Source organism: Lissotriton helveticus, chromosome 3_1 (assembly GCF_964261635.1).
Source record: "Lissotriton helveticus chromosome 3_1, aLisHel1.1, whole genome shotgun sequence".
NCBI classification, from domain to species: Eukaryota; Metazoa; Chordata; class Amphibia; order Caudata; family Salamandridae; genus Lissotriton; species Lissotriton helveticus.
In genome coordinates this window covers 1,557,527,840-1,557,554,452 of record NC_136061.1, presented here as the reverse complement: position 1 = coordinate 1,557,554,452, position 26,613 = coordinate 1,557,527,840, and the positions used below count along the sequence as shown (strand labels likewise).

The 26,613-nt window shown below is 43.1% G+C and overlaps 1 protein-coding gene across 2 annotated transcripts in view; it reads left to right on the top strand.

Moving 5' to 3' along the window:
* Positions 1 to 26,613, top strand: part of LAYN (layilin) — a 68,111-nt gene that overhangs the window by 32,704 nt on the left and 8,794 nt on the right. For both annotated transcript variants that reach the window (XM_078682316.1, XM_078682315.1), the window contains exons 2-4: positions 604 to 901; positions 22,680 to 22,837; positions 26,362 to 26,439. In XM_078682316.1, coding sequence (XP_078538442.1) covers positions 604 to 901; positions 22,680 to 22,837; positions 26,362 to 26,439 — 534 coding nt within the window. The remainder of the gene's footprint in view (positions 1 to 603; positions 902 to 22,679; positions 22,838 to 26,361; positions 26,440 to 26,613) is intronic.

Genomic DNA, 26,613 nt, shown 5'->3' with positions numbered 1-26,613 from the left:
ATAGTGCGCTTTACAAGTACACCTACATTTACATTTGAAGGACCATTAGCTGATGAGGTGACAGTAATTTAATGAAGATTCCTGGTTGGAGCATTGGGGAGGAGGGTCTAACAAGTGTAAGTATTTTGGGCCTTTTCCCGATAGGTTTAGTGAGCAGTGCAGAGGATTGTAAAAATTATCTTTGCATCCTTTGAGAGTCAGTGTTGGACTTTTATCATTGTTTTAATGTGATTGCCGTTCTGTTTGTTCAGGCACATTTCGGTTGAATGACGTTACACCTTTAGAGCAAAAGTAACCCCAGAAGGCTTACAGCCTTGTTGGCCTCAGCTGTGTGGCGAATCTTAGCACCAGGAGCCACACTCGGCTACATCTGTCATTTTTAGGGCGTTTCACTGACAAAAACTGGTTGGCTGAACATTTGAGTTAATCAATGAATCTAACTCAAAGCAATTGACATGGAGCATTTTAAAGCTCCTTCTTCAGTCTTTTCTGAGGCTGAATCAATTATATCATCTTGTGATAGGTAGACTATGACAGGGAATCATCTTTAATGTAACCAACATCAATCACACTTGCCACAGCTTGCAATCTTTTTTCTTTCAGGACAGACAGTGTGCAGACTTGGGACTCAGCGGCCATGCTACAAAATTGTCTACTTTCACGACGCTTCCCGGAGAGTGAACTTCGAGGAGGCCCAGCAGACCTGCAGGCGGGATGGTGGACATTTAGTCAGTATTGAATCGGAAGCAGAGCAAAAACTGATCGAAAAACTTATCTCTGGGCTCTCCGCGTCTGATGGAGACTTCTGGCTGGGTCTTCGCAGGCGGGAGGAAGAGCCTGAGAACTCAACAGAATGCCAGAGTTTATATTCATGGATGGATGGCAAAAAAGCAACGTTTTGGTACGTAGAGTAATTTCCAAGAGTGGTGGGGTTGAATATTAGGTATTGCCATTGCTTTATTTATGCCGGTCATTGCCTGAGGTGGCCACCAGCAATCGTTTTTGGAGTCCAGGATTTACTTTTCATCATAGAGAGGCTGAAAACTGAGAAAATAGAGAAAATAGGAGGAAATGTATAGTGAAGCGATGAAAAAGGAAGAAGGCACGGAATAAAAAGAACTTGCAAGAGTGAGTTAAGGTGACAGTGGAGTAGGGGTGGAAGACGCAGGCAGGAGTTAGAATCAAGACTAGGCAGTCTTTGTATTCAGAAACGCACATATTCACTAGCGGGCTCACAAGAAAATTCTTGTGCCCTTGTACCTATTTATCTATTTTATTTTTTACAAATTATTATTGCACGTTGGATCAAAAATGTAACAAAACAGTGTGTGTATCTTTTGTATGTGTACAAATGTGTATGTGACTGTTGTGTGTGTGTGTGTGCAACAATGTTTGTGGGTATATTATCATATGGGAAACTTTTTCTTCTGCTCCTTAAAAGTGAAGATATTTGAACTAATTTCACCCCTGTGTCAAATAGAAGAAAGTAATGTATCTATAAGGTAGTATATAAACGTGGTGTCTCAGTCTGGGGAGCAATTGCCACACTAAGGGCCTGGTTTAGATGTTGGTGCGACTGCGATAGAGTGGACTTTTTTGGTGGCCTTCCCGCCCGCCTACCTTGCGGTTCATCCGCCAAAATAAGATGCTGGATTTCAATAGGAGGGAAGATCTCCGCCGTTCTGCCGACCCCGCTAGGACTTCGCTTCCTACTCTGATGGCGGGATGGTCTGCAGGCGGCGGCAGGAGTCTAGCCAGGATTCCGGCCATTGGTATTTGGATGTGGGCTGTTTCTAAGGGAATTCCAACTGGAATCCCAACCACTTTGAGTCCACCTCTTCTCCTTCGTCTAGGCCCCCGCCTATCCTGCTGCACCTTGACCACGACAGACCGACTGCCCGTTTTGATGGAATCGAAGGTAGATGTCTGTGGTGTATGCAGATTTACATTGTATGGTATATGTATGTTGGTGGGGCGCAAAGCAGTATGTATAAATAATGCACACTACACATATCCTACAAACCCATATGTACACAGGCACAACATATATAGGTTATACGTAAACAATGTCATGTTACCTACCTGTATCCCCACCATCGCGGTCGCCCCCGTCAGTGCTCTACCGCCAGGACACTGTCAACCCATCAGGAACATCCAAATCAACTTGGCGATACCCTGCTTTCAAGATGGCGATGGTGGGACCTTCACCATTATAGTAGACCGCTGCGGTCTTGCCTGTAGTGCCTATACATCTAAATATGGCAGACATAAGACCGTTGGATTAGTGGAATACTCAGTCCTGCCACAATGGGCCGGCGGTCGGACCATCTAGATCTAAATCAGACCATAAGTCTTAAAATAAGATGACCCCACATTTTGTTTATTATTTTCCATTCATTAAAATTTCAATTATTAAACTTTATTCGTTTAAAAAAAAAAAACATAAAAGTCGTGCAAAAATAAATTAAACATTGCATATAGAAACAATAGCACATGAGCACAAAATAGCGACACCATACAATCAATATGACCAATCAATAGTACATAAATGTTTAAAGACAAGTGGCATAACAGTTGCTATTAGTTGTATCCAATAAATAATATGGTTTAGATCTCTGAAGTGTTCTCCCAATCTTGGCTAAAATTCACAATACACGTTTTCTCTGGTCCAGAATTGGCGGGCATGGTTCTATTGATTCCTTCATCTTTAGCAGTTGGGTCTTCTGTAGCTCCCAATATAGATTACCTGTGCTCTTCTGAATCAATCTGTGACCTCATTCCAGTGTTTTGAGTTTACCTAAACCAGGTTGCAGGTGGGCCGCACCATATTATAACGATAACCAGTGACTATATACATTCCTTCCATTTAGATTTAATATTAAGCACATTTATCTCATGTTAATTTCCTTAACATCTGGTATGGATCTGGCCTTCGTAGACCTAGTTTGCGCTGTTTTTGCACTGCAGTTGCATCACTTTTTGTGACGCAGCAGCAGCGTAAAAATGCGGCCCATTAACAACGTGACGCATCTAGGGAGATGCGTCACGTTTTAAAACCCTGCATCACATTATACCTGTGTCAGGTATAATGTATGCAGGGTGGGCGTTTCAAAGCAAAAAAACCTTGTAGAAGTAACGCAGTGAAATCTACAAGATTTCACTGTGCCACTTCTAGGACGCCACTGCGTCAAATTCTTATGCCTGCTTGAAGCAGGCGTAAGGAGTGATGCAGCACAATGCAGATAGGCCTTCCCCTGCATTGCTGGAGTTGCGTTGTGCTTGTGACACAACTCCAGCAATGCGTGACTTTGGCGTCAACAGATGCATCTGTCAATCCTTGCGCCATGGTGCGCCGTATTGTAAATACGGCGCATCCATAGTGGCGCAAGAGTTTCTCAAAGTGACGCAGGGAAAGTGACGCATCTTCACAGATGCATCACTTTCTTGTAAATCTGCCCTTGTGTCTATAATTTCTAGTAGAAGAATTCCCCCATACTACACGGAACAGATGGGCAAGATAGGAAGTAGGACGGAGGGTGAAGGTTCTTAAAGTAAGCAGCGCGCTTATTATGAAATGTGGTTGGGTGAATTGTGAACCCTTCCTTCTGCTTGTGATTTAATAATTTTTTAAACAATCCCGACAAAGACAGAGCTGTCAGCATTGGCCAGGGAGGTCTGGATACATAATGCATTACCAGGGTAGTCACATCAGATACATTTGCATACAACAAATAAAATGGAATTTATTTCCATAGTGAGGGATTAACCTGAAACCTGATATGGATCCCGCTCAGCACAAATTATGTTGGAGACCTATGCAACCAATGATTGTCTACAGTTCGGTGTTTACATGTTCGTGTATGTTTTTTGCAGCGATAAATATGTGGCAAATGCCTTTCGCTAACAAGCATATGTTAAAGGGGAAAAGTGAAAAATTGTATTTCTCCTTTGTATAGCCCATCGCCGTCTTTTTGTTTTTGGCCATCACTACTTCTCCGCTGACACAAATTCTATTTTAAAGAGGAAGAATAGGATATGCCTCTATCTTTAGGTGCATGCGTTTACAGTAGTTATTTATTAAGAGATTCTCCGAGGTGCTACCTTCCACTTTTAGGCCACTTAAATGAAAGGCTCTTATGCATTCCTATTTAACTTTCCATTTCACAGAATAAAGGAGACCGTGGATACCAAGGTGGGGTTTAATAACATTAGTAAACGTTCTAAATTAAAAATATGTGATTGCATTACTTGAATAGAACGAAAGATATCAGTTGCTCCCGTGAGCTTTACATTTCAAATTTTAAAACAAATATTTAAGGCACTTGGGATTTCCCTGACATCCGTTAATTATGCTAAACCTGCATGAACTGCACAATGCACACTGCACAGTGTGTCCTGGAGGGTCAGACCCATGCCAGGTATTCAGGATAACCACTCACTGTTTGCATGGGGAAACAGCCATTATTACGCAGTCATAACGAAGCATGACCATTACCAAGCATCCTTTACAAGGAAAATGCCTTTACCGCGCATGTCCGTTACCACGAAGCATTTTTTACGAATATGCCATGGTAAAAGCATATTTGTTGTAATGGATGGTAATGGTCATGGGTTAGGAACTCAGGGCTGAGCAGGGGACTGCGGCGGGGGGGAGGCAACTTTCTGGATCAGGGCCAAGAAAAGGGGAAGACTTAGGGTTCAGGGATGGACAGGGAGCTGTGGCAGGTGGCGGGTTTAGGGCTGGGGGACCTACGGGAAGAGTTACGGAACACAGGGTCAGACAGGGGCCTGAGGCAGGGGTATCAGCTTTACGGCTGAGGACCAAGAAAAGGAACAGATTCAGGGTTTAGGACCAGGCAGAGGGTGACTTTAAGGGTCAGCAAGGGCTAGGTACAGGCATACCACGCAGCGTTCAATTCACCTCTGCTTCTCAGGCCCCATCAGGCTCTCCCTTGGACCGGCGGACTTAGGGTTCAGGGACGGGCAGTGGGCTGCAGCAGGGGAAAGTTTTCTCCGGTTCTGGCCTCTCTGCACCCGTCAGAATATGGAAGTCCATTCACAGTGTCTATTTAGCACTGTGAACACAAGGAGATGATGAACGGAGCGCTGAAACTTTTCAGACACTCACCTCCAGTCACAGATCTGGGTTGAATCCATCATCATTCTTTATCTCACTTTGCCACCCAGTTCAGACACATATATATGCAAATGAGTCTCGGCCCTGTGCCGCATGGGAACAGTCCAGCCGAACTGCCAAGCCATGTGGCGAGTTCTGCCTTCCTTATGATTTGTTTCACTATATCAGTATTAGAATTGTATTTTGTCATCAAAGGAATTGTAGTTATGCCATATGGTCATGTCATGTAGGAATTGTATCTATGTCACAGAATTCTATGTTAGGATTCAAAAGAAAGCTTAATCTGTTGGTGAGATTGAGTACAGGTTGATGGATGGGATCCTCTAAAGAATAAACCTAAAAAGAAACTATTTCCTGTGTCCAGTCTTATGTTGCAGGAATACCTCACCTTGTCTTCCCTGGACCAGAAACAAGCATGCTGGGATCAGTTTCGGGGTAACACCCGCCAGGCTAGCTTGAATCCAGTGACAAAGTGAGCAAGGGACCAACGTCTGGGCATACCCTACCAACTTAGGGTCAACAAAGCAAACACAAGGAGATGATGGACGGAGCGCTGACACTTTTCAGACACTCACCCCCAGTCACAGAACTGGGTTGAATCCATCATCATTCTTTAGCTCACTTCACCACCCAGTTCAAATACAGCTATATGCAAATCAGTCTTGGCCCTGTGCCTAATGGGAACAGTCCAGCCCGAATTGCCAAGCCATGTCTTCCCTGGACTAGAAACAAGCATCCTGGGACCGGTTTTGAGGTATCACCCATCTTCAGCCAGGCTAGCTTGAATCCAGTGGCAAAGTGAGCAAGGGACCCATATCTGGGCATACCCTGCCAACTTAGGGCGAACAAAGCAAACACACGGAGATGATGGACAGAGCTTTGAAACTTTTCAGATGCTCACCCCCAGTCACAGATCTGGGTTGAATCCATCATCATTCTTTAGCTCACTTTGCCACCTCAGTTCAGACACAGCTATATGCAAATCAGTTCTGGCCCTGTGCCTCATGGGAACAGTCCAGCCAGAACTGGCAAGCCATCTCTTCCCTGGACCAGAAACAAGCATCCTTGGACTGGCTTCAGGGTAACACCCCTCTTCAGCTAGGCTAGCTTGAATCCAGTGGCAAAGTGAGCAAGGGACCTACGTCTGGGCACACCCTGCCAACTTATGGCGAACAAAGCAAACACAAGGAGATTATGGACAGAGCACTGAAACTTTTTAGACACTCACCCCCAGTCGCAGATCTGGGTTGATGCCATCATCATTCTTTAACTCACTTCACCGCCCTAGTTCAGACACAGCTATATGCAAATCAGTCTTGGCCTGTGCCTCATTGGAACAGTCCAGAATGATGGATTTAACCCAGATCATTGTGACTGGGGGTGAATGCTTGCATTGTCCAGCATTCCGTCCATCTGTTGTTTCATTTGCATATGTCGCGCTAAGTGGGAAGGGTATGCCCAGACGTGGGGCCCATGCTCACTACACCACTGGATTCAAGCTAGCCTGGCTGATGAAGGGTGATGCCCTGAAATTGGTCCCAAGATGCTTGTTTCCGGTCCAGGGAAGACCTGGCTTGGGAGTTTGGGCTGGACTGTTTCTACAAGGTACAGGGTCAAGACTGATTTGCATTTGTTGGTTCCAAATTGGGGTGGTGTGGTGAGCAAAAGAATGATGGATTTAACCGAGATCCTTGTGACTGGGGGTGAATGTTTGCATTGTCCAGCATTCTGTCCATCAATTGTTTCTTTTGTATATGTCACCCTTAGTGGGAAGGGTATGCCCAGGCGTAGGCCCTGTGCTCACTACACCACTGGATTCAAGCTAGCCTGGCTGATTAAGGGTGATGCCCTGAAGCAGGTCCTAGGATGCTTATTTTCAGTCAGGGAGGACCTGGCTTGGCAGTTTGGCTGGACTGTTCCCACAAGGAACTGGGTCAAGACTGATTTGCATATGGCTGGGTCCAAACTGGGGTGGTGTGGTGAGCAAACAAATGATGGATTTAACCCAGATCCTTGTGACTGGGGTGAATGTTTGCATTGTCCAGCATCCCGTCCATCAATTGCTTCTTTTGCATATGTCGTCCTAAGGGGGAAGGGTATGCCCAGACGTGGGCCCCGTGCTCACTACACCACTGGATTCAAGTTAGCCTGGCTGATGAAGGGTGATGCCCTGAAACCAGTCCCAGGATGCTTGTTTCTGATCCAGGGAGGACCTGGCTTGGGAGTTCTGGCTGGACTGTTTCCACAAGGAACAGGTCAAGACTGATTTACATATGGCTGGGTCCAAACTGGGGTGGTGTGATGAGCAAAAGAATGATGAATTTAAACCAGATCCTTGTTACTGGGGGTGAATGTTTGCATTGTCCAGCATTCCGTCCATCAATTGTTTCCTCTGCATATGTCGCCCTAAGTGGGAAGAGTATGCCCAGACATAGGCCCATGCTCACTACACCACTGGATTCAAGCTAGCCTGGCTGATGAAGGGTGATGCCCTGAAACCGGTCCCAGGATGCTGGTTTCCTGTCCAGGGAGAACCTGGCTTGGCAGTTCGGGCTGGACTGTTCCACAAGGAACAGGTTCAAGACTGATTTGCATATAGCTGAGTCCAAAATGGGGTGGGGTGGTGAGCAAAACAATGATGGATTTAACCCAGATCCTTGTGACTGGGGGTGAATGTTTGCATTGTCCAGCATTCCGTCCATCAATTGTTTCTTTTGCATATGTCGTCCTAAGTGGGAACGGTATGCCCAGACGTGGGTCCTGTGCTCACTACACCACTGGATTCAAGCTAGCCTGGCTGATGAAGGATGATGCCCTGAAACTGGTCTCAGGATGCTTGTTTCTGGTCCAGGGAGGACCTGGCTTGGGAGTTCGGTCTGGAGTGTACCCACAAGGAACAGGATCAAGACTGATTTGCATATGGCTGGGTTCAAACAAGGGTGGTGTGGTGAGCAAATGAATGATGGATTTAACCCAGGTCCTTATGACTGGGGTTGAATGTTTGCATTGTCTAGCATTCCATCCATCAATTGTTTATTTTGCATATGTCCCCCTAAGTGGGATGGGTGTGCCCAGACATGGGTCCTGTGCTCACTACACCACTGGATTCTAGCTAGCCCGGCTGATGAAGGGTGATGCCTTGAAACCGGTCCCAGGATGCTTGTTTCTGGTCCAGGGAGGACCTGGCTTGGGAGTTCGGGCTGGACTTTTTCCACAAGGAGCAGGGTGAAGACTGATTTGCATATGGCTGGGTCAAAACTGGGGTGGTGTGGTAAGCAAAAGAATGATGGATTTAACCCAGATCCTTGTGACTGGGGGTGAATGTTTGCATTGCCCAACATTCCGTCCATCAATTGTTTCTTTTGCATATTTAGCACTGTGAACAGATCACGTGGTGAGAAACAACAACAAAATGGAACATTCATGCCAGTACATTGCAGCGGCACACATGCCATTGCCAAGGTAATGCCTTTACCACGCATGCCAATTGAGCACCTATATGACCTTACGAAGCATACTTTTATAACTATATTATCGTGGTATAGGTATGCGTGGTAAAGGCATATACATTGTAAAAATTATCTCACAAATTGCATGCGTGGTAATGACACATGGTTTGTACAGGCAACAATGTAAAGGCGTGTGTGGTAACTGCATGCATGGTTACATCATACAGTCAGTGATGGCACTGGTAGTTGTATCCTCTTGCACCTAGTAAAAGTGTTGTTTGGAGTGGGAATAATGTGTGTGTAGACTTGTGTTTGGAACAGGTGTAGCCTAATGGTTGGCCTCTGTTGTGGTGGACTCAGTCTCGTGGAGGTGTTATCCACCGTAGAAGGTCTGGTCTACAGGATGAAATTTAGTGTACTGAGGCCTTAGTGCTAGTGGCGCCCGGTGCAACAGTGCTTGTTGGTGCCCCCAATAACCTCCTCCGCAGATTCCCTCACTAGCACCCTTTAACAGTGCCCCACAAGTCTCCATAACCACGCCCTCTCACATGAAATGCTGCACGCAGCTCTTTGATGACAGATAATAAGCTCACTGTTCTATATTAGGATTTTAACTTATAAACTGCAAGTAACAAAAGGATCTCTCTGACAAAAACAGCAACCCACTGGCTTATTTGCGTTATAAGCACATTGTGATCTGCATGGTACACATGCTTTGCTCTGAGCTTCCTTATAGTGAGCCATAACTTCCACTGGACAAAACCCCATCTCTCTCCATCAGAAACATTAATCACGGAGTTGTCTTGACATTTTTATTGTTGCTGGAAAAATGCTGGAGGCAAGGAACACTGCAGCAGGTGCTTTTCATTACATAATATATTTGAGAAAATTGCTCCCACCAAAGTTAGCGCCCAGTGCGTGGCACTTTTTACACTGCCCTAGAGCCGGCCCAGCCGACGGCTGTTATAGGCAATGAGGCTTGCCCTACTAGATATGTACTCTAGTTGTGGCTTAGAGGAGTGCAGATGTGGTCTAGTGGAGAGATGCAGTCTAGGGTAGCACTAGTTTAGTCATTCACTGGTCAGGTGAAGAAGTTGGGGACTAGGATTTAACTCAATGGAAATTTTAGACCTTTTTTCCAGTTCCAACTTCTTTCGTACCCTAAGAGACAATAGCACGTGGGCCTGTGGATTCTCTGGGTGATGCTGGGCTTTCAGGACACAGAGCTGAAAACTCTGAGCACTGTAAGAGAAGTCCCTGTCCCAACCATCTTCATCCTCTCTACAGCGGAGCTAAGCTAGTATTGACGGAGAAGGCACACTGGGAAGCCGCTTCAAAGCTCTCACCATGGAGCACTAATCCAAAGCAATTGACATATTTACTTTTAATTTAAAAATCATCCGTTTCTGCATAGGATAACAAACTGCTTTAGAGTTACCGCACGAAAACAATTAATGAGGAGAACCCGAGTATGAGGTGGGAGATATGTGTATTGAGATAAAATATCCCTACACAGTGTTTGTGAGTATATTAAAGTTTCACTCACTTGACCTACCTCAAATATAATTTTCACTGACGTATCTGCATGGACTTGTGTGAAAATTCTCACCTGTGAGCTGAACATAGTGATCAGTTAAATTCTCTAGTCTTTTACTTCTCTCACATGTAGGGCACCACAGTCTTTACAATGCTAAAAAAGAACACATGCTGAAGGCTGATGTACTTGGGGATTGCATGGGGTGGGGGGGGTCTGTCTTTAAGATACATCACTGAGGAACATGGGTGATGTCAGGTCAGAGGGACCACAAACGGTAGGCTTGTTCAATAGGCTCAATAAACTCATATGTTCATATTACTCCGCCTCCTGAGCTTGAAATCATAAGAAAGGCACTATGGATGCTTATGTCCAAACTTTGGCGTGAATGTCACAATTTTGATTACTTATGTTTTTCGATTTCCGAGCACTTGCATTGAGTTTTGCTGATTCTTCACATTTTGGCTCCAAATTAACAAGAGCTGCTGAGCTTTTGGGTCTCTCTCTGCAGTCTGCCGTCTCAGCTGTTGAGTCAGCATATCAGGTTTTTTTCCCCCTGCATATATCAAAACTGTAATAGACAATTGGTTTTGACCAGAGAGAGGATGCCTCTTGAAATCAAATCTCCATCAACATTTGGAAGGATAAAAGAATGCAAGCACAGCGCAGATGACTGCCAATTCTTCGGAAGTGGGAAGCAATTGCCTCCTATTCACATTAAAAGTGGATGCCAATTTGAATATTTATATTGATACAGTGGTAGCATGTTCCTTTGCTTAACAAACCTGAAATTATCGGAGGTGGATTTAATTAACCACAGCATGCCTTTGTTTAGGTGCTACATAAATGCCCTTTTTCGCCTGTTTTTTTGCAATTGCCCGATTTACCTTAAATGCGAAAATCTGCACCACAAAGTCTTATGTCTGAGATCTGTTCAGATCTATGCCTTATTAGGGATTCACAGGGATTTGCAGAATCACAGTAAGTATGTTCTGGATATCTATGCAAATCCTGGTCTACCAGGAGAAATAATGACCCACAATGCTTACTCAAGTGGATTTTCCACATTATGTGCAAACCGCTGTTGTTTCATAGGGAAGGAATGTGAAAAATACCTTTTTTCTTTTTATTTGCACCACAAGGAAAATATGATCCCCCATTCAGAAACTTCTACCCCAGACTCCCAAAAAACACAAGGAAGACTACAAACCTTTCCCACATCCGAAAGGGACTTTCTTTTATTCTTTGCAAGACTTGGGGGTCGATTAGGATGGCGGACGGACTTGCGTCCGTCCGCCACCCCTGAGTAGGAGGGACCGTCCGCATGGGCAGCGGCGGTCCCTCCATGGCAATTAGGATGTGACCGCCAGGGTGGCGGTCACATCCTGTATTTTTTACATTGCGGCGGGTGCAGCTTCAAGCTGCACCCGCCGCAGTGTTAAAAATGCATGTGTTGCATTTACATGCACAAAGCGGCAGGCACCGCACGGTGCCTGCTGCTTTGTGTACGCAAATGCAGGGGGTACCATAGGTACCCCCCATGTGCACCCCCCACCCCCCATTCACCCAGGGGGCCCGCAACGGGCCCCCAAAGTGAATGTCCGTATGCTTTTCCATGGCGGAAAAGCCGCCGTGGAAAAGCATATTTACACAAACATCATAATATGGCGGACGGTGTCTCATAGACACCGCCTGCCATGTTATAGCTTTTCCGCCGCGGTCGGAAGCCGACCGCGGCGGAAAAGCGGCGGACGGAATTCCAGACCCACCAGCCATCCTAATTTGGCGGTGGGTCTTTGGAGTCTCCGCCGCGGTTTTTCCGCATCCTCCAGGCCGGCGGACACTTCCGCCGGCCCGGAGGATGCGGAAAAACCGCCATCCTAATCGGCCCCTAAGTGTTTCCCAAACTGACAGTGACAACCCATAAGTGGGTCGGGAGCAGATTTTTGGAGGTTTGTGAAAGAGCATTAAATAAAGATGCCTTTAAATTGTGTATTTATCTTATCACATTTGATGTGCTTCAAAGACAGAGGCCAAATGTCAGGCTTTGTCTTCTGACTGATTGCTGCTTATTCTTTTAACATGGGGCTTGGAGTTTACTTTTCTTTCTCTGGCTGCAAAGAGAGATGTTTTTAAGATGAACTATGTGACAATCCTGCTGGGGTACAGAGAATGTGGAAGGAAAGACTGTAGGATGTTATTTTTTGTAACACACAACAAAATATAAACGCCTGTAAATGAACTGTACGCATATTTTGGAATATATATCAGCAGTTATATAATGAAAAATGAAGCACATTTGTTTGTAATTCTGAAGTGTCATGGAAATAAAGATTTTAATGGGATCAAGGCACTATTACTTGGTGATGTGCAAATGATAAATATTCACTGAAACCTGATTCCACACATCACTTGTGTGCTATATAGGTTTGTTAGCAAAACTGATGTCTGTGCAAATTTAGTGGCCATGTCAATGGAAAATGTGCTGTCTTGTAAATAACAGTCCAATACCACACAAATATCTGTAACAGTGTGCTCCAAAATGATGCACCACTAGTTACACACTACCCCCCACATGCATCAATCTAGGATTTTGCATTTCTTAAATAGCGAAAATTAAGGAATCGCTATTTAGGAAATGCAAAATCCTATGCATCAAGAAATCCTAAAAGTTTTTAGGATTTCTTAATTTTCTGAAATTGCGATTCCTTAATTGCGAATCGCAATTAAGGAATGGCATTACATTGATTCCTATGGGCCTAGAGGCCCATAGGAATCAATGCCGTTTTGCATTTTTTTTTTTTGCACTCGCAATTTGTTGATGCATTGCAAGGGTGCAGAGGGGGGTCCAAAGGACCCCCCCCCTGCACCCCTGAAATGTAGTTTCAAGTGCATGTTTCACACACACATGTCCTAAGGACATGTGTGTCTGTAACATGCAAGTTTAAAAAATGCATTTTTTTGCTTTTTTATAAATTTTCGCAAATTAACACGAGGGTCAACCTCGTGTTAATTTGCACTTCCAATTTCAAAAATTGCAATTTTTAAAAAAATGATGCATTGCAATTAAGGAATCGCACAAATGCGATTCCTTACTTGCATTTGCATTTTTAAGAAATGCAAAAAATAGCGAAATATGGCACTCTGTTTGATGCATCCCAAAAACGTATTTAGGAAGTGCAAACGGCCGAATTTACTGATTCGCACCGTTTGCACTTCCTAAATAGGTTGATGCATGTGGGGGTACATCCTTACCACTCTCCTGCTTAAAACATTTGCCACACTTTGTGTGGTTAGTATTTTTCACAGTCCTTATGACGTCAATAATGATTCACTGTTGTCAATACACCCCACTCTGAAAATGTTCCTTGTGAATTCCCATAGAAGCCCATGTTCTGGTGTGAACGTGGGCTTCTATTGGAATTCTCAAGGGCATATTATCAAGCCCATTATCGCCGCTTTAGCTGCAGTTTCCTGCCTCTAAAGCGGCGATAATTTTAACGCCGTTCTTGATAATATGCCCCTATGTTCCTAAATCCAGTTTTAAAACAAACCCTTGCAAGTATTCCCAAGCAAGACTCTGGGTGAACCTTTCAGTATTGTTTGCTTTTGTTTTTTCATTTCGCAAAGCGATTTCAACAGAGAATGTACACACTATGCGTGATCATACACAAGCATCCCCCTTGTGAATGATTTTCACACGTAAGTTGAGAAATATGTGTGTGACCTAACGGCTAGAACTGCCGACTTTGGCTCTTGGAAACCAAGTTTGAGTCCCGTGATTGGTTCTGGGCAAATCACTTAATCTCCTGTGTTAAAATAAAATGATATAAAATGAATCCGACCATATGCAACATATATGGAGTCTGAAATGCACTGCTGGGCCTTGTTTTGACACGGAAATTGATATGAGGCCTTACACTTATACTCTGCTGCAGAAGTGGTTTTTCAAATTTGCTAAAATCACTGGTATCAACACCAAGATTTTTCAGAAGCCTTGTGATTTTAGTGAACAGAGACCACAGGCCAACATACCTCTCTGAAAAGTGTTCCAGCTCTAATGCAGTTTACCATCTGTCAAAGTCAAAGTCAAAGTTTCTTTATTTGGTTAAAATTTAAAACCATCAAAGCACAAATCACATCACAACTACCTATTATATATTATACGTTATAGTTACGACAAACATTAATACATAAATCAAATTTAAAAGACCATTTGCCGTCCATTAGTGCGCACCCCAACCAAAAACACCCTTGGCTTTCAAATAAATACAATAAAAAGTTTGTCACATACCAAAATACATGGGTTTAAAAATCTCATTTTACATGAAAACTTTAAAAAGGTAGAAGAGAAACAGTACTATAATTGAAATCTATTTCTTCGCCTAATTGCCCCAGTGATATAACTAGCAACCCCAAAGCACAAAACCGAGGAACCGAGCATTTGCAAATTGGCTAATGCTGGCCTAACTTGCTCAAAATTAGCCCCTCTTAACAATGGTAAGATAAAATTCCTGCGCAGTGGTACATAAAAATCACAGAAAAAAACCATGGGGAGGGAGTTCTGCTCTGAAAATTTATCACAAGGGCAGGGACCCAAAGACCCCTCTTTTGAAAAGCCTTTTGAGAATGACAGCAACCAGGGGAGTATGTTATACTTGAACCTTATTAACACAAACAAGTGATAGGGTTTATTTATGTAAGTTAAGAATGGCTGTATTTCTCTGCATAAACTCAACATAACAAAACTCCTCACCGAAGGTTTTACTAATTCCGCTTCCTCCCTTGCTGACATAACCCTGTTTAGGAACTGGGACTTCAAGTCTCTAATAGCTGCCTTGCCAAGAGCTCTATGTTTTACAAATAAATCAGAACAGCCCAATGAATCCAATTGTGTCTTAACATAGCGAATCCACGGAATATCAGATCCTCTATCTAAAGACACACAATCCTAAATAATCAACTGATTCAGATTTGGTGGTGGCTGCGCCCAGATTCTTAGCCAACATAATAGTGGGGCAACCGCAATCTGGTCTGAGATAAATGCGGCACCTAAATCCTCATGAAGATTGTAAATTGGAGTAGAGGCTGGGAGCGATAACAGCTTACGGAAAAAATCATTTTCTGCTGTCTGTATTCCACCAGTCTCAGTATAGCCCCATATGTCACTCCTATACATAACCATCGGGAGACACTTAGCGTTATATATCTTCATGAGCGCCGGTGAGTGGTTTAGAACCTATCCTTTTTGCGAATCCTAATAATGACCCAGTCGCTCTGGCTAAGGTATTCTTTTTATGAGCACACTGCATAACCCATGATCGTCTTTCGTCAAAAAGTACGCCTAGATATGGGAAAGCAGGGACTTTTGTAAGTTCAGTACCCTTGCAAAAAAATTTAGTCTTTTTAGCCCGTCCCTTTCCAATAGTCATAGAGTGTGACTTTTTGAGGTTAGTGATTAAATGTAAAGAGTCCATAAAATCAATAAAACAGTCTAAAAGGGATTGTAGCCCCCGCGACGTACTAGCCACCAAAACAGCATCATCTGCAAACAGTAATGCCGGAATCATTTTTGAACCTGCTCTGGGGAAGTCCTTGCAGGAAGAGATCAGGGCATCACCCAATTTGTTAATGTAGAGTGTAAATAGCAGGGGTGCAAGAATGCACCCCTGTTGTACTCCTCGTTTGACTGGCCATTCCTCAGTTAGACCCGTTTTCATTATAGTGAACGGCCGCCGTTGTATTTTCATGGATGGCTGCCAAGAAGGAAATCAACGCCGGTTCTAGCCCAATGCAATGGAGGGAAGCTCAAAGTTTTTGCCTGTTTACAAGGTTGAAGGCGGTGGATAAATCCATAAAGGCTAAGTGGATATCCCCACGCTTAGTGACCGTGTACTTCCCGATAACTAACTGTAAATTAAGGCATTGTCCCGTCGTGCCCTTTCCCTGCCTAAAGCCATACTGCAGATTCGATATGATGCTGTTTTTATCTAACCAATCTGTTAGACGGGTGAGTACGGCCTTCTCCATTATCTTAGCTGGGGAGTCCAAGAGAGAGATCGGTCTGTAACAGGCCGGATCCTCTCTAGCACCCTTTTTGAAAATTGGAATTATAACAGCTTTGGCCCAGGACTTGAGGACGCCGACCTTAGTAGGGCCGTTAAAAACAAGTGTCAAAATTCTAGCCCATACAATGGGATCGGCCTTATAGAGGTCTGCCGGTACGCCATCTGGGCCTGCCGCTTTGCCCTTTAATGTTGACATAATCGCCTCAGTCACTTCCTCCTCTGTGAAGAGCACACTTGAATCATGGATATTATCCCATTGTACAATAGGCAACTCCTGGTTCACATCAGTATATATGCCACTAAAATGTTCAACCCACTTTTCTGGAGGGATAAGACAATCCTTGACTGAGTTGGTTGTATCGTCAAACATTGGACTATTAACCACTCTCCAGAATTTGGTGCTGCTGGACAGGACGCTTGCTTGGCTGAGTTCCTCCCAAGCCATTTCTTTTAACTGTAGTTTTCTTGTTTTAATTGCAGATTTATACGTCCTTCTAGCCTGCTTGACCGTATTTATATCCCTTATGGGTTCCTTCAAGGCCCCTATAAGTGCAGTGTGCGCACTAGCACACGCTAGATCAAACCAATTTTTGTATTTTTTGGGCCTTGCTTTGCAATGTAGCATCAGATTGACCGCTACCTGTTTCATTATGCGGTCAAAAGCACCTAAGATTGTTAGTGGGTCAGAATCCAAATCTGAACATTTACTGAAATCCTCTGATTGCCCTCTATATAGATTTACGATGAAATTATCAGGGGTAATTACCTCCCATTTTAATCTCCGATCTTGATCTTTGCTAGCAATGTTAGAATTTGAGATAGATCCCAGCGATTTCCCAGTTTCAAAAGCCCAGATGTGAAAGATCAAAGTGAGGGGATTGTGGTCGCTCAAGCAACTATGCATAACACAAAAAGTGCCTAATAGTTCAATCAACGGGCATGAGACTAGAATGTAATCAATAATGCTTCCATGTCCCTGCCCAGTATAGGTCGGGACTGAAGGTGAAGTTTCTGTTTGTTCCGGGCAGAATAGATTATAAACAGATAAAAGACTCTCTAGATAGGCCCCACACGTCGTGTGTTCAAAGTGAGTTATCCCCTGGGGTCCATGTTCCTCTTCAATACCTTGCATGCAATTGGATGGGCAAACATGAATATTAAAATCACCAAGGATTAATAGTTGGTAAGGAGCGTCATTATTGGCCTCATAATCGTCCAAAAAGGTAGTTAGAGATATCAAGTGCTCCAAATCGTCTACTCTTGTATAACAATTATAAAAATTCACCACTAATATACCTGGTAAATTGTCACCTGTAAGTTTGACAGCTAAAACGTTAGGTTTATGTGTCGCTATCAGCTTAGGCCTATAAAGCAGTTTAAGACTAATCAATATCAAAAGTCCCCCCCTCGATCTCCCCATAGATGATAGCACAGCGTTTTTCCCAAAAGAGCAGTACCCGTCGAAATAGTATGGGTCATGTGAGTCCCAGGTTTCCTGGAGTGCAATAATGTGGTACTTTCGAAGTAACGACTCCCAGTTTGTGTCTGCCCTTTTTGAGCGTAAACCGGCTATATTCCATGACAGAATTTTAACTTCAGATCCGGTTTCGGGCCGCCCCAATTGTTTATCTTCAATTTCTGGTGGTGGGACAGAAACAGGATGTGTGATGTGTAAGGGGGCCACTGGTGCGTGTTCAAGCGCTGAAAAACGGGGTTCCTTTTCAGCCTTTGTCCTCTCTGTTAGGGGGTCCTCTATGCGTATGTTACCTGCTTGCAGTCAACCCTGATCATCTAAATTGGACAGGGCCTCAAATCTATTTGATACTGCAATAGACGGGATAAACTCCCCATATGATCTCAGAGGAGGCCGATAAAAGTACCCCAACAGTAGAGCAACAATGGAGGTGACGGGTGAAAAATGGGCTTGCGCTTCAAGAATCATTTGTGCCACTCTAGGACTTCGAAAATTAACAATGACACAATCCTCCCCTATCTTTTTCTGGGATCTACCAAGCCATGCAACTACGCGCCATCAAGATATTATTAGCTAATGAAGGCCTAAAGCCTTTATGTCTAGACAGCCAATCCACAGTTTTATTTTTTAGCTGCGTCCAGGATTCCTGTTGGTCCGATCTTAATGGAGGGACATTGGCCAAGACTACAACAAGGGGACTTGCCGCTGGTGGAAGGTCTAAGACATCTTGCGCATATTTTAACAATGCATTTTCTGCTAGGTTACTTGACGGATTTTGTCCACTCCCATTACCCGCTAATGGAGCATTCAAAGGCCCGGGGAGATTACTCGGTGTCTGCGAGTCAATAACACTTGTAGAAGGGGGTTGTATCTGCCGCTCAGGTCCCTGGTGAGAGATACCAGCTAACATGGTCTGCCCCACCATTGCAGTCCCCCCAGCTTGGGATAATGGAATTAAATCGCGGTTTGTTCCATTTGTACTGTCTACAACAATGCGGGTTCAAGGCTTAGCCAGGGTCCCACCTGCCTCTAGGCCCCCTGGATGAGTGGGTAAAATGCTGCCACCACCTTGGGCTTTCGATACATTTGTAGAGTTCTTTTCTTCTACGGTTTTTGCCAAACGAGCAACTTTCTCCTCAATTTCCCCTAACTTAGTCCAAAATGGTGCAAGAATTGTTAATATTAACGTTTTCATCCGTTCCCAGTATGCCTGATTGTCCCCTATATCTCGATGATCCGTCATATTAGAATTTACAGGATAGACCGTCCCAGATTTAAATGTCCGTGGTGATTTTCCTTTCTGGTGCTTGCCACTCCCTTTATCTTTATTTTGGGCTCGTACTGCTAAACTGCCCCTTGTTAGCTTTGCCAAAGGTTCCCCCACTCCACCAATGACCCCAGTGCTATCTCTAGAAGGTCTCTTTGGCCTAGTTACCCGACTATCTCGGGCTTCCCTTTTATCAGTATAAGAGTTGGTCGCAGCATATGATGTAATTAGAGCCATGGGAGGGTCGAGAATCTGTGGGGTAATAGGGACCACTGTAAGTCCAGATGCAGTGTCATGTACAGATATTCAACGAAATAGTACACTCCGGACCCAGTTCCAGAGGTATGCTCTGGGACGTGTCAACCGTGCCCCCCTGTGAATATTCAGATGGGTCTGTGTTTGAGTGGCTGGCTGAAATTGCGGCTACCACAGGTGACTTGGCCATGCTTATTGCCCCTATAGATGATCTTTTTTGTGATGCATAATCTCCCAGTGAGAGCCCTTTTTCCGTGAGCTGTATCTCGTGCTGCAGCACCGATTCAGCCCTGTTCAAAAAGGCATCCAATGTCCCTGCCACCCCACCCCCTACTTTCTGGCCCCCAAACTTCCGTTTTGTGGCCATAACCACCTCCTGTGGTCTCTCACCGCCCCTCTTCAAAGCAGGAAGCTTGTCCTCTAACAATTGGCCAACAATTAGTCCAGAGTCACAAAACAGAATTCCGCCTACTTGTAGTCCAGGTGCAGATGTTAAGGGTCTGGCCCAGCCCAGCCTCCTCCTGGCTACGACGGGCGCGGACGGGCCCGCCCTTGGCCCGGGCTTGGCCCGGGCTTGGCCCGGGCAGTGCCCGGATAAGCCCGCGCATGTCCCGCGCTGCGTGGGGCCCTGCTGGGATTTATGCGCCACCAGGCGCAGGTCCATGATGCGTCGCAATGCCGGGGCTTCTGGGTCTTGTGGTCCCCCCTGATGCGGCGATATGAATGGTGGCAGTGGCGGCTTTCAGCCGCCAGGAAAGTACAACGGACGCCTCTGTGGTGTGCAGCAGTGGACTGGGGGCCGAGACACCCAGAAACAGCAAGACAAGCGGCAAAAGCAGTAGGTAGTCTAAAGGCGCGTCCCGTGCTGTGTGGGGCCTTGCTGGGATTTATGCGCCTCCTGGCACAGGTCCGTGATGCGTCACACGGTAGTAGTCTAAAGGCGCGTTACCATCTGTCACTTTTATGGGTAGATCAATATATCGGCCACAGTCTGACAAAGACATGTGGAAGAGTGTGGTCAAGGTTTTGACATTTACAAACAATTGCTGTTAGAGCTGAACACAAGAGTTTCTTTAAAGTATGTTATTTTGGTAATTCACAGCATTTTGTAAGCAAGTCTGCTATTACAATTCAAAATTGCCCACTTGAGGTAGGCCTTTCTAAAAATTGGGCTGTGGTTCTAAAAAGTTCAGTAAGCACTGTTCTAGGGTGAGAAGGAAAACTCAAAACATTTTCGAATTACCGCATACTTAGGACTTTGTATGTGTTCAAAACCTTCTTTTGTCAAAGTTGTAAACCAATAGAGAAAACTAGCAGATTGTTGACAGTAGTAAACTCAATCTGGAGGCAGAAATGTATTCTGATTTGTGACTGAAGATGGGGACATTTTCAACCATATATCAGGGTTTCGCACAGGTAAGTTCCACTTATGTGAGCAATAAACTAACATATAGTGAGCTTAGTTTTTAACTCATTTAGCATGTACACATAAATTAGCCCTGACCATCAAATGCAATGACGGCGGCACAAGATACAAATAAGCATCACTCTAAAAGATATCATTGGATCCCGTTGACAACGAGGAAACTACTCTAAGGTGAACCTCAGGGCAACTGATGAGATAGATTCTTATCTAGCGGAACATCTCAGTGGAGCTCTGTATTGTATCTATTTTATTTTCGAAGTGTTTAAAAGTTAGAGTAGGTCTACAGGCCCTGCACGATCCTAAAAACAGCAAATAATGGCCCTCATCAATGGATGCTAAGAGGATCAAATGGTCAGTTTGCGACGGGCAGCAATAGCACTTGCACTGGTCCGGATTCCCCACTAGAAGATACATACAGTAGGTTCATATCCGGGTTATGTGCCATACAGAGCCCTTTTAATGAAGTGATGGATTGGCTCATCACTAATATACTTTTACGGTGTTTTTTAAGCCTCAGCAGTTAAAGGATATGGTAGCATAGAACCTTCTTTTAGGAAACACAGAAAAAGGCTACTTGAATAATCAAAAGTAAAGATTAAATTCATGTGGATGCTCTCTTTTACGGTGGGTTTTATAATGCAGAAATACATTGATAATTAAACGTTGTATTACATCGTTGAACGAGATGAACATCACCTGCCGAACCCAATTTTAGAGTATTTCTAGTCGCCTTCACCCCCTTTCTAAACCATGCATGCCCCTTCTTCAGAGTTGGCCTTAAATACCAAGAGGCACCAGTCGCTGGTTTCCTCTTTGGGAAATTTGTTCCAACTTCACTTTTAAGTTGTCCAAATACCCACAAAATATCTAAAACTGTTCTATAACTATTAAATGTCCAATACTCAGTCGAACAGCCAGTGGATGAAATCATCTACAGGTTAGATTTGTAGTAAACTCCAATTTATTTTTTACCTGTTTAATTATTTAATATATCATCTATTTATTATAGGTTTCAAAATTGATTGGTAGTGTACTCTAATTTTTTGTTAATCGTTCAAAATAATGCTTTAAAATATCATTCATTTATTATATTTGTGTTCCAAAATGCATTCCTTGCATGATTCAATGTTCCCTACGCCATGAGATAGCAAACACTCAGACCCAAGAACATTTGTGGGTGACGTGATGACATGCATGTGATTTCTATTTCATTATTCACATGAATGTACTATTTATTTGCTATACTTTGCCCAAAGTATCCTCAAACCTTATGGCCTGTTGCATGCTTCCTTTGACAGTGAGCCACCACATCTGGTAAGACATGTAGTATACTTCAATTAGATTTTTTTAAATTGTATTTATTTATTATTTTGTTGAGATGTATTATTTATTGGTTGGTTAATTTATTTTCTCAGTAAACTAATGACTTGCCAATCAAAAACGTGGGTAAATATGATCTGGAACATGAATTAGACACATAATTCCCATGTCTATGTCGAAGAACGAAATCATGCTATGTTCCAGGTGAGAAGAACCTGCTATGGAGATGTCATGGTCAGTTACGCTCTCTGGGTAAGAGAAGGTTTTGAGAGGAACCTCATCTTTTTTTTGATTTTTGTGAAGGATGAGACCTGTTAATGGACATACATCTCTTTTTTAAGTTTTAGGATTTTTAAAATGTACTTTTAGTCCGTGTCAAATTTTCAGCCCTGTGCTGCCATTTTGGAGCACTGGGACTTACTGAAGGACATCTTTGAGGCAAACAGTGACCGTAGGAGCCCACTCCTCAGAGTAATATCAGGATCTCAAGGGGTGAAATGACTACAATGACACATTGGACGCATTGACGTAAAAGTGGCGGCGTTGGATGACGCTGCCACCTTTGGTGTGAGAAGGCTACTGCAAACAATTTGCTGGCAAGATGGATGCAAGGGTTGGGAATTTCGAACTGTAGAAAAAAATAAAACAATGGAATCGTAAAAGTACGGGGCAGCAGAAAGAGAGCTTCAAAATATTGATTTAACGAAATCTTTTTATTAACCGTGCTCCATTTTTTTTGCTTATCACAGGAACTGGTATGTTGATGAGCCCTCGTGTGGGAGTGAAGTGTGTGTTGTCATGTACCATCAGCCTTCTGCGAATGAGGGAGTAGGTGGACCATATATGTTCCAGTGGAACGATGACCGGTGCAACATGAAGAACAACTTCATATGCAAATACTCCCTTGGTAATTGATTGATTAACTTCAGAATATGTCATAACTCTAAAACAGTTATCAAGCGTATTGAGGAGGCACAGTGGCATTCATCTTAAGGTAGCAGCACACAAAATTCGCAATGTATTCTGCTTTGTGCTATTCAGGGTGCACACAACTGTATAAGTGGGCTCATTTGAGTAGTCTATCTAAAATAAATTATTGAAGGCATCATCATCCAGGAGAACACATTTGTATTAGAAAGAGAGGATTGTTTTTTTTCTGAGTATCATTACCTGTTACTGTGCTTTCAGCCTGCTCATATGCATGTGTTTACTTCCACTACATTTTATTTTGTTTTCACGAATGCAGATACATTTGAGAGTTCTCTACTTTCTAAGTATGCATTATACATTTCTCTTACAATGATTCACACAGCTTCTTGGTGGACATTTTTTTAATTGTTGTTTTCTTGACAAAAGGAACATGTAACACCAACAGGTGACAATTCTCATGTTTAACTGATGAGCTAATAAAATATTGTAAATATTGATTTGATTTTTAATATGATGTTCTGAGACAGTATCATTAAATGTTTTATAATGTTCAGTAGGCATAAAGCTTTTATTGCAAGTTTTCAGTGGCCACTTCACATCCTGTGGTAGTTTTTCTGGTTCATCTAACCACAAACCAAATGGAATACATGCCTAGATGTCGATATCGTCCAATAAATCAAAGCTAACTGCAGCTGCGGCCGTGCAGGTAAGAACGGTGGGGCGGGATGTCCCGGTGGGGGTGGATTTCGACAGACAATGACGAGAGGAAATGAATTCTTTATTTAATTTTCCCTTGTCATTGTCCTTCGAAATCCCTCCCCTCCCTCCCCCCCCCGCACTGGGCCCCACCGTCCCACTGCTCTACCTGCACAGGCAGCGGCTGGCTAACTGTTGAAAATTCAGTTGTAATTTGTGGGTTTCAAGTTAAAATTCCAACAAATCCAATTCACCTTCCATCGTTCATTAAATTGGGTTTCCATGACACCTCCTATTTAAGATGTGTCTAAACACCAAAAATGTGGCACGCAGAACTATACAGACGCAAGTGTTTATTATGATATTTAAATCAGTCATGCACATATTTTCATGTTGGTGCATCCGAAAAATGCGAATCGCTAATTGATTTGTGGTGTCATGATGATCAATTTAGTCAACATCTGTATCCTTTTTGAGGGGGCTACTAATCTAATTGTATTCATTGTGAAACGTGGGAGAAATTTAGCATAAATAGGCAATACCTCGCTCATTAAAAAATATATTTTGTCCTATTGCCACGGTATATGTCCCTGGTATGCCCACGTTGTTACTTTGGTAGAAAAATATCTGAAATGTTGGTTAAACACTATGAAGATGTATTAAAGCTGTTGTATATTTTGTCTTATCTCATCTACGTGGCAGACCCAAGTTAGGAGAACTATATAGCCAAACAGTCAAATGTTGTCACAAATTATTTATTTTTTGCTTAATGTATTAATTCTCCTTTTTGATGGTCGAATAATTTTGGACTGAGCACTGTTCACTTCTGGACTTAGCTCTTGGTGAAGCTTCATGGAGGTTTCCATAAGTTGCAGTACACTTCTGAGTAATACGGAAGCATGACGTTCACATAGTAGAATGGATGCAGACACTCAACCCACTCTGTACACCTCACTGATGTTCAGAAATGTAATACAAAGGGTTGGGAGAGAATACAGCCATGTTTGATGTAACATTATTGGGGGTACAGCTTGGTATGCTGGAGACAAAGGTTGCCATGTTTTGGTAGATAGATAAAGGAGCTGATAAAGAGTTTGGTGGTAATGGAAAATACTGCAACTTCTAGAACAAATGCTTAACCCCTTCGATGCTGGCCCGTTTCCGCCGCTGTGCGGTAAACAAACGAACAGGGCGGGGCCGTGACGAACCCCAGCCGTCATCCGCACACAAGCACCGCGGAGCGTGACGGCTGGGGTTCGTCACCAGCATGCAAGGGGTTAATCCAGAGTGGGTTCCAACAAATACATTTTATTTAGGAATAATGTATTGAGAGAAAAAAAGCCAGTGGTTTCTTCGGCTGCTTTATTGTTTTCCTCCAAATACTTGAGGATTTTTTTACTGCCACCAAACAGTTCCCTATTATGACTTGAAGAAAACCAGTACTCAAACAGAGTTCCATCCCCTCTTTGCCTGATTGAGACAGCCAGTGCCTTTTTCTGGACATTTTATTTAAGCATTTTGAAATATGTATTTTAAAGCATAAAAATATGTTAACCTGGCTCGTCATGCCCCTAATCCTATACAGACCCTGTGAGATTATATTTTGAATTTGATGGAAAATACAGATGTCAAATATATTAGGATAAAGTATCCCCTGCAGTACATTATAAGGATATTGAAAGTCACTGAGAGTTCCATAACCATATAGAGGAACAAGGCCAAAGGCCAAGTTCCTTTATAAGATTATGGAACTCTGAGGTGACGGGCAAAATCCTTATCATGTACGCCATGGGGTACTTTATCCTATCATGGTCACAGCATCACCTTTCCCACAATCCACTTAAAAACATTGGTGCGTAGCTCTTTTATACGAAAGAGCAAGCATGTTTGCATATATGAAGAATAAAATTAAAACCTCTAACCTCTAGTGTAAAAGAAAAACACATCAAAAACCTGTTAGATATTTGTTGCAAACAGATATTAGAAACAGTTCAATACAAATCAATTTTTAAAAACAAAAGCTGCAGTAGATTGAACGTGTAGAAACATGAAGAAAGATTCTAGATTTTCTCTATCTAAGGAGTGCAAAAAATAAACATATTCTCTCTGCTTGTCATTGTAAGCTATTTAAATAGAACAGAAGAAAGAAAAGCAAAGTTCCTTTTGTTGCTTAAAACAGCTGCCTTAATTATGCCCTGTGATCTGACCTGGCTTTTACCTTGTTTAATGACTCAGCAGGCAGCCAGAACTTGACTGTAATAACCTTATCATAGTCAAGTTCTGGCATCTTTTCTTTATGATCAGCAATTTGGTGCATCACAAGTTGCCAATTATAAGAAGATTAGATACTGACATTTATCCAGGGATTACAGAATCTCAGGCATTATAAAGAAATTAGCAATGTGCATTTATACATCGATTACAGAATCCTATGTATTACAGGTCATATTTCCTACCATCTGATGCACAACCCACAGAATCCCCTTTTAGAAGGACCTTCACCACACATTTAAAGCAGAAGTTGATGATACACAAATTTCCTTGCGGATACACACTTTCTGGGACAAATTGCTTCAATAATATCCAGATCAATTGGTACTGCAACTTCAAACACGACTCTGCGAACTAAGACACCTTTGCAATATAAGACTCAGAAACATATACTGACCAAATGCATATATTTTGAAGTCTGTTCACGTGTTTCATTATTAAAGTAGTTTGTCTTGTTTGAATAGTGGTCAGCTTTGTTTTTATTCTCATCTAGATGAAATATCTTTAAACAGCTTTGTTTTTATTCTCATTTAGATGAAGTACCTTTAAAACCAAAGAACCCTCATGAAACCCCCAAAGAAAAATTAAATGACACAGTCATCAATGCTAAAGGTACTGCAATTGGCAATAAAGTCAATTTTACTCTTTGGGGTGAGTATATAGTATGGGCATGGTGAGCGTATCTGCCTGGTGTACATTAGAAATTGGTGAACCAAGGGTTCACTGCTGTTAGATATGAAGGGGTTGCATGAAAAATGTGAGTTTTACAGAAAATAATTTTGTTTT